This window comes from Hemitrygon akajei, chromosome 7 (genome assembly GCF_048418815.1).
Source record: "Hemitrygon akajei chromosome 7, sHemAka1.3, whole genome shotgun sequence".
Classification (NCBI taxonomy): domain Eukaryota; kingdom Metazoa; phylum Chordata; class Chondrichthyes; order Myliobatiformes; family Dasyatidae; genus Hemitrygon; species Hemitrygon akajei.
The window spans coordinates 141,227,988-141,241,021 of NC_133130.1; the positions used below are offsets into that span (position 1 = coordinate 141,227,988).

General features: G+C 41.3%; 1 protein-coding gene across 1 annotated transcript; it reads left to right on the plus strand.

Moving 5' to 3' along the window:
• Nucleotides 1-4: 4 nt before the first annotated feature.
• tmem203 (transmembrane protein 203) lies at nt 5-9,272 on the plus strand. The gene is made up of 2 exons (XM_073052147.1): nt 5-167; nt 8,036-9,272. Exon 2 carries the CDS (start codon nt 8,153-8,155, stop codon nt 8,561-8,563), a length of 411 nt encoding a protein of 136 aa, XP_072908248.1. The 5' UTR covers nt 5-167; nt 8,036-8,152; the 3' UTR covers nt 8,564-9,272.
• Nucleotides 9,273-13,034: the final 3,762 nt, after the last annotated feature.

The window sequence follows — 13,034 nt, forward strand, 5'->3', positions numbered from 1 at the left end:
GCGCAGTGCGAGCTGTTGCTGGTGTGAGTGAGTAGGACCATTGGGGAAGCAGAGCGCCCGTCGGCAGGAGCGGAATCTCCGCCTTGAGTGGTGCCGAGTACCGAGAATCGGGGAAAGACTCAGCTTCCGAGCGAGGAATCGCATACCGGGAAAGACGCCATTCCTAGGTAAGGTCGCGGGCCTGGGAGAGGCCGAAAGGGCCGAGCGGAGTTGATAATGCTCGGCTCCACATTCAACAACATCACGGCTGATCTACCTCCAGCACCGCTTCCCTGCCCCGACCCCATATAGTTTTTTTTTAATTGCTCCAATATCCGTCCATCTGAGCTTTGCATAAACTCTGACAGAACCTCCACACCGCTGGGGTCGGGAACTCCCAACGATTTGAATCTGGAAATTTCTCCACACGTCAGTCATACCCCAGAATCGTACCTCCAAGAATTGTTATTTTATATTTCCGTGAAATTATTTCAAATTCTAAACGCTAGGGAATGCAGGACTAGTTACCCCATGTTTGGTCTCTTGAAAGACCCGTCATTCCTGGTGAATCTTTGATGCAGAATCTAGAGCAAGTACATCTTATTTTTTTAGGGTAAGAAGATATACACAATCGGCTCTGTGATATTATCAAGATCCTATATAATTATAACAATACATTCTATATAATTACAGTAATGTATTTTTACCCTTGTATTCAAATTCTATTGCAGTAAAGGGCAGCATACCATTGGCACCTTAATTGGTTGGTGTATTGACATATTAGATTCAGTGTTTTGTGTATCAGGTCCCTTTGAATGCAACAATGGGCTGTCACCATTTTTCAAAGTGGAAGTATTTGACCTTTCTGCTAAAGTGGATAATGTCAGGTTTTTCGAGATTGCTCATTCACTTTACCAATCTAAATCTTCCACACACGTATTAACCACAAGCTGGGAAATACTGCTCCTGACCCCGGTATCTAGACCTGTGCCCACTTGTTGGGGCCAGAGAATTGGTTCTGCTCTGTGGAAAGAAGCCTAGTATTGGGTAACAAGGTAACTAGAGGGAGTTCTACTTTTCAATCTTCAGCTGTAGACACCATGCTCCTTTCAATCCAATGCTCTGCTGCCTGATTATCTTACAGGTAGCTCCCTTTCAGCTGTTGGGGCTGTCCTGAGGATCCCTGGCTCTATGATTGTATGGGGAAATCGAAATCTTGTTATTAACACCAAACTGCAAATTCAATATCCCTTTCACAAGCGAGACTGTTGGTAACCCAAGATGGTAGGAAAGCGGCCATTTGAGCTTGAAGCAAAGTTGCTGAGATTGTGAGGATGGTGAATGCAGTAGCGATGGGTCCAATTCATGGGTTGGGTGTATATCACAGGTTGGTCTCTCCAGCCAGTAGAAACCCTGTCAATCCCTCTTAGAATTAAACGTTTCATTGATATAATTTCTCATTCTTTGGAACTCCATTAATTTAATTTCTGCTAATCAGCAAATCCTGCACACCAGGATTCATATGGACTTCTGTGCTACTTCTCAGGAAGTGTATCCTCCCAAGGTCCTTGTAATTGCATTTGGCTCTTGAAGCAACCCTAATCACCACCTTAGTATAGCAACAGCATGGTCACTTTCACCTACAATGGACTTTGTTTTATTTTGTTCTGATTGTGTCCTTTCTTGTATAATTTATGTTTTTCATGTGAACACTGTTTCTGATGCTGTGTGCCTGTGATGCTGCAGCAAGTAAGTTTTTCATTGCAGCTGTGCAAATGACAATGAACTTTACTTTGACTTTGATCAGAGCTAAGTCTGTTGTGGCACAGTGGTGCAGCAATCAATACAACTGTTCCTACAGCTCCATGAGTGCAGATTTGGTGTTGATTTTGATATCTGTGCCTGACTGTATGGGATTCCCTCATGCCCTGAAGACTTGCCCTATGGTCTATTAATGGAAGAACAAATCAAGAGGGTAGGTTGATGGGAATTGCAATTTGCAAGGGCACAGGATGAATAGGAGTGCTATTAGGATTGCACGCCTGGCAGTTAACGTGCTGATGGGTTGAATGGCCATCCTATATACTATGGCCCTAGTACTTTAATTCTCTCACAACAAAAATGAGCATATCATTTATTTTCCAGATTGCAAACTTATAACTTATGTTCGCTTTGTATTTTATTTATAAGAACACTTTGAATCTCCCTTTGAAGACCAAGTGTTAATATTTTATCACACTTAAATGTATTTTTATTTTCTACCCTTTACCTTCAATCTACTTTTTTTATCCACTTATTTAGCCTGTCAATAAGCCTGTTCTGCCCCCTTAAAATTTATTTTGCCATCCAACTGTGTATTGTCAGCTAAGTTGAACCATTCCAACCACGCTAGTAACATTGATTGTAACCTTGATCCTTGGTTTGCAGATTGAGTATCAGCTTACTCTTCTGAAAATTTCTACCTTCCTCTGTCCTTTGACCTACATGTGAATATATCCAATGTGACCCTATTTTGGGGGCCATTGATCTGTAAAATAACACTGGACAACAAAGATTTTGCTTCCTGAATATTTTTGGGCCTATCTTATTGATTTTGGGCTGCTGATCAGGAAAGTCACCACAAAATTTCCCTATCATGCACCATTTTTTAAAATCACCTATATTTGTTATTTCAATTTATATTTTAAGTCAATTAAACTGTTCCCCACATGTAAGCTGAAGTGTTTTCTGTTTGTCCAGGCATGCTTATGGTGGATGCTGCATGGCAGGACAGGCTTTAGAAAGGCTATAAATTTCTGTGAAGGATTTCGATATTTGAGACAGATGTTTCCCAGAGTAACTGATGCCAAGATTAAGGAAGACATTTTTTGTTGGTCCACAAATCAAACAGGTCATCGATGATAGGCACTCTGAAGAACTTCTAGCGGGGTCAGAGAAAACTGCATGGAAGGCATTCAGGGATGTTGTTGAAAATTTTCTTGGCAAACTACATGCAGTTGGATGACAACATGTTTCAAGCATATAAAACCATGAAGTGCAACATGTCACTAAAGATTCATTTTCAGCATTCCCATTTAGACTTCTTCCCTGCAAATCTTGGTGCTGTTAGTGCCGAGCATGGTGAAAGGTTTCACCAGGGCATTGCAGTCAAGGAGAAATGGATGTGTTGATGCTGAAGGGAGTTCAAAGGAGGTGCACAAAAATGATTTTGGGATTGAACAGCTTGTCATATAAGGAACATTTGATGGGTCTGGGCCTGGACAAGCGTTTAAAGATCACATGGATGAACTACAACAATTGTTCATCCCAGTTTGGCAAAAGAATAAACCAGGGAAGGTAGTACACCCGTGGCTGACAAGGGAAATTAGGGATAGTATCAAGTCCAAAGAAGAAACATATAAATTAGCAAAAAAAAGTGGCACACCTGAGGACTGGGAGAAATTCAGAGACCAGCAGAGGAGGACAAAGGGCTTAATTAGGAAAGGAAAAAAAGATTATGAGAGAAAGCTGGCAGGGAACATAAAAACTGACTGTAAAAGCTTTCATAGATACGTGAAAAGAAAAAGATTGGTCAAGACAAATGTAGGTCCTTTACAGTCAGAAACAGGTGAATTGATCATAGGGAACAAAGACATGGCAGACCAATTGAATAACTACTTTGGTTCTGTCTTCACTAAGGAGGACATAAATAATCTTCCGGAAATAGTAAGGGACCGAGGGTCTAGTGAGATGGAGGAACTGAGGGAAATACATGTTAGTAGGGAAGTGGTGTTAGGTAAATTGAAGGGATTAAAGGCAGATAAATCCCCAGGGCCAGATGGTCTGCATCCCAGAGTGCTTAAGGAAGTAGCCCAAGAAATAGTGGATGCATTAGTGATAATTTTTCAAAACTCCTTAGATTCTGGATTAGTTCCTGAGGATTGGAGGGTGGCTAATGTAACCCCACTTTTTAAAAAAGGAGGGAGAGAGAAACCGGGGAATTATAGATTGGTTAGTCTGACGTCGGTGGTGGGGAAAATGCTAGAGTCGGTTATCAAAGATGTGATAACAGCACATTTGGAAAGAGGTGAAATCATCGGACAAAGTCAGCATGGATTTGTGGAAGGAAAATCTTGTCTGACGAATCTTATAGAATTTTTTGAAGATGTAACTAGTAGAGTGGATAGGGGAGAGCCAGTGGATGTGGTATATTTAGATTTTCAAAAGGCTTTTGACAAGGTCCCACACAGGAGATTAGTGTGCAAACTTAAAGCACACGGTATTGGGGGTATGGTATTGATGTGGATAGAGAATTGATTGGCAGACAGGAAGCAAAGAGTGGGAGTAAACGGGACCTTTTCAGAATGGCAGGCAGTGGCTAGTGGGGTACCGCAAGGCTCAGTGCTGGGACCCCAGTTGTTTACAATATATATTAATGATTTAGACGAGGGAATTAAATGCAGCATCTGCAAGTTTGCGGATGACACGAAGCTGGGCGGCAGTGTTAGCTGTGAAGAGGATGCAGGGTGACTTGGATAGGTTAGGTGAGTGGGCAAATTCATGGCAGATGCAATTTAATGTGGATAAATGTGAGGTTATCCACTTTGGTTGCAAGAACAGGAAAACAGATTATTATCTGAACGGTGGCCGATTAGGAAAAGGGGAGATGCAACGAGACCTGGGTGTCATTGTACACCAGTCATTGAAGATGGGCATGCAGGTACAGCAGGCAGTGAAAAAGGCAAATGGTATGTTGGCATTCATAGCAAAGGATTAGAGTACAGGAGCAGGGAGGTTCTACTGCAGTTGTACAAGGCCTTGGTGAGACCACACCTAGAATATTGTGTGCAGTTTTGGTCCCCTAATCTGAGGAAAGACATTCTTGTCATAGAGAGAGTACAGAGAAGGTTCACCAGATTGATTCCTGGGATGGCAGGACTTTCATATGAAGAAAGACTGGATCGACTATGCTTATACTCACTGGAATTTAGAAGATTGAGGGGGAATCTTATTGAAACGTATAAAATTCTAAAGGGATTGGACAGGCTAGATGCAGGAAGATTGTTTCCGATGTTGGGAAGTCCAGAACGAGGGGTCACAGTTTAAGGATAAAGGGGAAGCCTTTTAGGACCGAGATGAGGAAAAACTTCTTCACACAGAGAGTGGTGAATCTTGGTATTGTCTTCCACAGGAAACAGTGGAGGCCGGTTCATTGGCTATATTTAAGAGGAAGTTAGATATGGCCCTTGTGGCTAATGGGATCGGGGGTATGGAGAGAAAGCAGGTACAGGGTTCTGAGTTGGATGATCAGCCATGATTATACTGAATGGCGGTGCAGGCTCAAAGGGCCGAATGGCCTACTCCTGCACCTATTTTCTATGTTTCTATGACTCACTGTATGTTGAAAAGCCTCGATAGAGTGGATGTGGTGAGGATGTTTCCTCTGGTGGGTCACTCTAGGACCAGATGATACAGCCTCAGAATAGAGGGGCATCCTTTTAGAATGGAGATGAGGAGGAACTTCTTTCGCCAGAGAGTGGTGAATCTGTGGAGGCTAAGTCTTTACATATATTTAAGGCAGAGGTTGATAGGTTCTTGATTGATCGGTGTATGAAGGGATACAGGGAGAAAGCAGAAGACCTGGGCTGAAGTGGAAAATAGATAAGCCATGATGAAATGGCTTGATGAGCAGCCTCGATGGGCCAAATGGCCTAATTTGGCTCCTACATATATCTTGTGGTCTTGTCAATGCTGGCTGATTATTGTTGGACACTTAAGACACTGAGTACAAATGAAAATCATCAACAAAACATTTTAGTTTAGATGAAGCATTTTGCAATTAAACACATTATATTCAATAAAAGTTAAGTTTCTTGTTTTTCCAAATTTCATCATGATACAAGTGGTCTGAAATTATATTCGTGTTCAGCTTCAAGCAGTCTTATCATAAACAAAAAAAAAATACTGAGGAAGCAACACTTTTGAAAAACTTCTTATCCAGTGTAATCTGATGTTGTCTTAAAAACTACTGCTTCTGCTTTTACTCTTTTTGTTAAAGCTTCAATAAATAAACTCGTAGCTTCAAATTCACTATCATATTGCAGCTTACCTCTGCGATGTAGCAAGTATACGTTATGATGGATTACTGTTCTGTTAGTGGTTAATGGTGTTTCATGGTGTAGTCTTAGGCTGCCCTATTTTTTATCCCATCAATAAGTGGCATCGAGTGATGAAGGGGGTCCTTGCTGTACAGGTGGGATGGGACCTTGTTAATACTGCAAGTGCAAAAGCAGTTCAGCTGCCAATTTCATGGATAGGTGTGTTTCTCCTTCCTGTGGCTTCTTTCCTCACCTGCCACAAGTCCACGATGACCTTGGGTATTTTGTTGGCTTGGTTAGTGGAGGTGCTAAAGAGCTGCTCTGGACAGTGAAATCTCCCACTCTGAAAATGTTCTCTGTTCTAACTACCCTGTGCATTAAGTGCTTTAAATTCAATCGCCAAGGGAAGACTGTAGGCACCAATCAGCAGATTTCCTGGGTTTGTTTGATCAGATGCCATACAACATCATGAAATTGATGTTGAGTACTTCCAGAATCTCTATCTCTGTATCATTGCATCCTGGTTTGTCTGTACTGCTGATGCGACATGATTTAACCAGGCAAGTTCACTGAGAGAAATCGTTACTTCAGACTATTGCTTGATTGATCTGTGGGCAGCTGAACTAATTAATATGTTTGGATTTGATCCATCTGAATAGCTTGCTAAGCGGTTGAGATTTTGCCGCATGGATGTGGGTTGAAAGCCACGTAAATGAATGCATCTTAGACTGGTATTTAATGGTTACTGTGTTTCCATTTAATTGAATATAAATGGCCCAGATCCATGGTGTTATTTGAATTCTTAGGAACAGAACTTTTGGTTCCTATTTTGATGACCAAGCAAGAGAATTTTCCTTCGCGTAGAATAGAAACAGGTCCTTTGGCCCACAATGTTGTGCTGAGCCAGCTAAACAGTAAATTTAAAAAAACATAATCTAATCCCTCCTATATATAATGTCCATATCCCTCCGTCTTCCACATATTCATGTGGCTATCTAAACATCTCTTAAAAGCCTCTAGTGTATTTGCTTCTATCACCATACCAGACATCCACCACTCTGAGTAAAAAATCTACCTTTACATCCCCTTTGAACCTACCCCCCTCACCTTCAATGCATGCCCTCTAGTATTATTCATTTCTACCCTGGAAAACAGATACTCCCTGTATATTTTATCTATGCCTGTCATAATCTTTCAGCCTCTATCAGATCTACCAGGACCAGACAGCATCCTGATGAACCTCTTCTGCTCCCTCTCCAAAGCCTCAACATTCTTCCTATAGTGGGGCAACCACAACTGAATGTAATACTCCTGCTGTGACCTAACCAAAGTTCTATAAAGTTTTAACATAACCCCTTGACTTTGAACTCAATACCTAGACTAATATTTACCCCTCAAGCCTGTTCTGTCAATAGCTCTTTGCCACATTTCTGATTTCAGGAGCTTGCTTTGTGTATGTTGACTGTTCTGTTTCTTTCTAAATTATAACATTGACTGGATTTCAGGCTATTCAATTGGCTGTAATGTGCTGTGTGACATTAGAGTCATGGAGTGGTACAGAATGGAAAATGTCTTTTTGGCCCACAGAGTCCCTGCTGGTCTTCAACTACCCATTTATACTAATCTGGCATTATCCCATTCTGTTTGTTCTCCGCACATTTCCCCAAGATTCTACACCACACACTAGGGGCAACTTACAGCAGCTAATTCACCCACCAACCCACGTCGTTGTGATGTGGGGGAAATTGGAGCATTCATTGGAAACCCATGTGGTCAGAGGCAGAGTGATGCAAACTCCCCACATACAGCACCTGGTGTTGGGATTGAACCAGGTCTTTAGTGCTGTGAGGCAGGACTCTGTGAGGTTACAAAAGTTTGTTACAGGAAGTACAAAGATTTTCTGTAAAAATGCTATAGTCTTGTGCCATTACTGAGAGTGATGATCCCTGTTAAAATGAAATGTTTCTGTTATTTTTCAGTGAAGTTTGTTTACTCTGCAAGTCCACACCAGGAGCTGCTGCTGTACTGATGTGAGCTGTTGGTTCCTGTTGACTGACACAGGGCCTCTCTGGGGCCTGGGCAACGCTGGCACCAAGATGCTGTTCTCACTGCGTGAGTTGGTACAATGGTTGGGCTTTGCCACATTTGAAATGCTGCTGCATCTGACAGCTTTCCTGGTGTTCTCGGTGCTGCTGGCTGTCAAGGTGGACAACTTTGTGGGACAGCTGGACTGGTGGTATGTCTTCATCCCACTTTTCACTGCCGATGGGCTCAGTACCTACTTCACCATGATTGTCTCTGTCCGCCTGTTCCAGGATGGTGAGAAACGCCTGGCCATCATGCGCCTTTTCTGGATCCTGACTGTCCTTAGCCTCAAGTTTGTCTTTGAGATGCTGCTGTGCCAAAAGCTGGTAGAACAAAGCACTCACCTATGGTATGGCCTCATCATGTCACCAGTCTTCATTCTCCTCCAGTTGTTGATGATACGAGCCTGCCGGGTCAACTGAGGCCTGAAACCATCCATTCTGCCTTTCACGTTCAAGCCAACTGACTCCCAGATGTACAAGTCCCAGGGGTGTTGGATGATGGCTGTAAGGAGGGAAAACTTGAGTTAAATGATGGTTCTTGTCTCAGTGATGTCATGGTGGTTGCTTTATTACGCAGTGGCTGTTGAGCACAGTACAACCAGACAGTGAACCTGGTTGCTGGCCTGCTGTGAGGAGAAGCACAAAGAGTGTGTTCACGACTAACCTTCAGCTCCAGAGGCCAGTTCAACCCTCAAGTGGTCTTGCCCCATTACTCTTTAATCAGAGTCAACGGTGAGAAAGGGTGCGGTGATTGCCTAGGACCAAGATACTCTCCTCTGAATATGTTAACATTTTGGTGAAACTTTAATCAATAGATGACTCCACACTAGGTTTATGTTTGGGAACTCATTCAAACTTTCCAAAGGTTGAAGGTAACAGTGGAGTTCTATGTTCTGCAATTCTTACAGGGATTTAGCTGATATATTCACTGGACTAGAAGTGATAGAAATAATCCAAGATGTTGTTGAATTAAATTTTAAAATTTATCCATTTCCTCCTTTCTTTCTTTCTGTTTCTCCTTCTCCTAAATGTCCTAACGACACCTGACAGCTCCCTATGCTATCTTGTATTACCAAGTCACCTGGCTGGTCTCCAGGAGAGTGTAATAAAGATTTTGTAAGCAAACAACCTTTCGTAGATTGAGTTTCAAATTTTTTATTTGCAGACTACTTTTGATTTCAAGCCGCTGTGACTGATGCCCTGAGTGATTGGCTCGTAATTTATTTACATCTTAATAGAATTCACAGTTGTATATCAACAATGGAGGCATTTGAGGTTAATTGTATTAACAACTCATGCTGCTAGTGTCAAAAGACCATTCCAATTGTTTTCAGGTTAAATACAGGCAATCAGTTTGTTGCTGCCAACATAATCAGCTTCCTGTACTCAGATGAGCCTAATGTCTTACTGTTTTGTTCAAGCTTCTTTGTGTGTTGTGTATTCGTTTACTGTGGAAGGTGGCCACCCTGAGAGAGGAAGCCTTGTTAAATTTAGTTTACACCCTGAGATAGGGTTCTCTCAGAAAGCTGCCACTTTTATCGTTTTGATTTTTGTTTTTATCTTTCTAACACCTTTTAAGGAATTTCAGGAATGGATTATTATTTTCCATGCGATCTGGAGATTGAATAAGATCCCTGTTTGAAAGCTGGTTAAGAGGTAGTTCAGCTAGCAGCAATAGTATTGCTTTGCTGTGTGTTGAGACAAGGCCCAGTTAACATTATGTTATAGCAATTTCCTGAATGAAACTAATCTAACCTATAGGAAGGAGACTCTTAATTTATTTACATTTATATTTACATGTACAGAGGGCTCCTTTCACCTGATCTTGTGTACCTTCCACTCATTGGATGGAGGTTAGTATTTACAGAGTGGAGAGCACCCTGCCTAGATGTTCTAAATGGGAAAAATTAACAATTGAGTAGGCTGCAAAACTACAGGTGAAGAGAATATTTGACAGTTATAAACAACCTAGCATTTGGTAGCACTATGACTTTCACATTTGGCATTTGGGTGTGAAGACTAAGTTCAAAATGCATTGCACCTGATCCACCCTTTATATATCAGAGGAGTGTTGCAAGGTTGAAGGTGATGTTACAGGTGCAATGTTTAAACCCAAGTCTGGTATGTATTCCCAGGTGAGGTTTAAAGAGCAGTAGGTTTGCTTTTCCATATGCAAAGTCCTTCCTCGATAAACAACGGCTGAAAGAGTCATTCATTTTGTTGTTAATTGTGTGTATAATGGCTGACCTGTTTCCTAAGGAACAGCAGCAACCACTTATTAGTAATTCATGGTGCATTGCTTCAGCTCTTACTGAGAGGTCTGATCAAATATTCTGTAATTATAATTTCAAAGTCCCTAATTTTCTGCGATACTGGGTTTGTGCCGGACTGGCAAAATAAATGCTTGCCTTGTACTGAGGTTAGCCTGATAGGACTAGACTGCAGCAAGAAGAGAATGCAACATCCTCTACAATTATTGTGGGCACAGGACCAGCATTAAAAGAATCACAACGCCACCTGATTCATTCTCTCAGTCCGGTCACAGTTACCTTGCTGAAGGTAACTTTTCTCTTTGTGACGCCATTCATTCAGCTCCCTGGCAGTGGTGCAACTGACTGCTTGGAAGTTAAACATTTCCTTTCATACCTGATCCAGTTAAATTCTGCAGTTCAGAGTCAAAGGCAGAGAATGTTAATGTGTGTTGTGACAGGAATTTTATAGGGATGATAAGGTTCAATTGGAAATGGATGATCTTATAGACATTTAATCATGATTATCACATGCCATTTTATTCCAGTTTACCTTCTAACTTTAAGTAAAAAAAGATTTGTTCCTCATTAGTTTCTAGATATACATCAACAAAATTAAAATTCAACAAATGTAAAGATATAGTAAAAGAGACACAATCCATCATGCCTCTTCTGCCAGTCAATACAATTGTGCTTAATCAATTAATTTTAATTCCACTGTCCCTTCATTGTTCATTAGCATAGTGCTCAAAAATCAATGTATTCTCAGTCTTGGATACATTCATTAAACAAATGGAGGGAACAGTCACCTATTTAATTATTAAACAATGACCTAAGCATCCACGGCCATATAAGTGGATTTTCTTTTCTAACCTGTCCAAAAGGATGATCTACTTCAAATTCATTGTCATCGGACTGTATGTATATACAACCAAACAAAATAGCGTTCCTCCACACGTCCACAAAACATTCAGCACATAAAACAAAATATTCCCTCCAATAAGTACATAAATATAATTTAAAATGCACGTAGTGCACAGCACAGGTAAGCAGTAAACAGCTCACTGCCCCGACTGATGAGACCTCGGTGGTAGGGTATTCATTAGTCTCACAGCCTGAGGAGAGAAGCTGTTACCTCGTCTGGCAGTTCTAGTCGTGATGCTCCTGTCCATTATTCCTGGTGGCAGTGGGTCAAATAGATTGTGGGATGGGTGGTAGGGATCCCCAACAGTCCTTCGTGCCCTTCATCTACAATGTTCCCAGTAAATGTCACAAACAGAGGGAGGGAGACCCAGGTGATCCTCTTGCTGGTTTTTACAGTCCTCTGTAGGGCCTTGCAGTTGAATGGCTTGCAGCGTCCATAGCACAAAATGATCCAGCCAGACAGGATACTCTGAGTGCTGCTCCTATAGAAAGTTGTTAGTATGGGGGCGGTTGTGCTGATTCTGAGCTCTCCAGCCATGAAAGCCCCTTTCTTGCATTATCCTCTTAATCCGTGGAAGAAAATCTTGGTAAGGTAACATCTGCCATTCCAAACTGCAGTGGGTATGCAGCACTTTCTGACCATGGGACTGTTTTCTTATCCTAGAGTGAATCTTTGTTGCTTTCTCTCTTTAAAATGAATTCCTTGAGTACTGAGGCCAAGAGTGGCACATAGTACTCAAGATGTGAGCTCACCAGAACCCACATCTTGTTTATGCTGCTATAAAAGCTTATGCATTCAACAACCAGAGGACAACTGATGCAAAAAGAATGAAAGTGATAGACTATATAACCACTGTACATACAGACAGACTTAAACAAATGTAGTGATTCATGTACGTGTGTATCTATCTCCGCATTTGAAGAGGCATGGGTTAATCAATAAGGACTAGTGTGTGTTTGTTCAGCAGTACGTCTAATTGGATTGAATTTTTCATTAGTGGATCCATCAGGTTAGCCACTCTGATGTAGAATGCATGGATCTACCAAAGTATGACAAAGTTCTATGTGGCAGACTGATCAAGACATTAAAGCACACAGGAGCTAAGGAAAAAAATTGAGAAAAGGGTAATGGCTATGACTTTGTAGTGACAGAAGATATTCATTGTGATTTACAGTTGCAAGAAAAAGTTTGTGAACCCTTTGCAATTGGTTTTCTGCATAAAATGTGGTTTGATCTTCATCTAAGTCACAATAATGGACAAATTCAATCTGCCTAAACTAATAACACACAAACAATTGTACTTTTCATGTCTTTATTGTTTAATCATTCACAGTCCAGGCTGGTCAAATTACGTGAACCCTTGTATTTAATAACTGGTAGAACTTCTTTTAGCAGCAATAATTTTCACTAAACATTTCCTGTAGCTACTGATCAGGCTTGTACAACGGTGAGGAAGAATTTTAGACCATTCCTCCATACAAAACTGTTTCAGTTCATCAATATTTCTGTGATACCTTACACGAACAGCCACAGGCCACAGCATCTCAATTGTGTTTAGGTCTGGACTTTGACTTGGCCATTCCAAAACATGTTTTTTTTTCTGTTTAAGCCATTTTATTGTTGATTTACTTTGTGTTTTGGATCATCGTTTTATTCCAACATCCAACTTCCATTTAGCTTCAGGTGAGGGACTGCTACCTTGACATTCTCCTGTAAA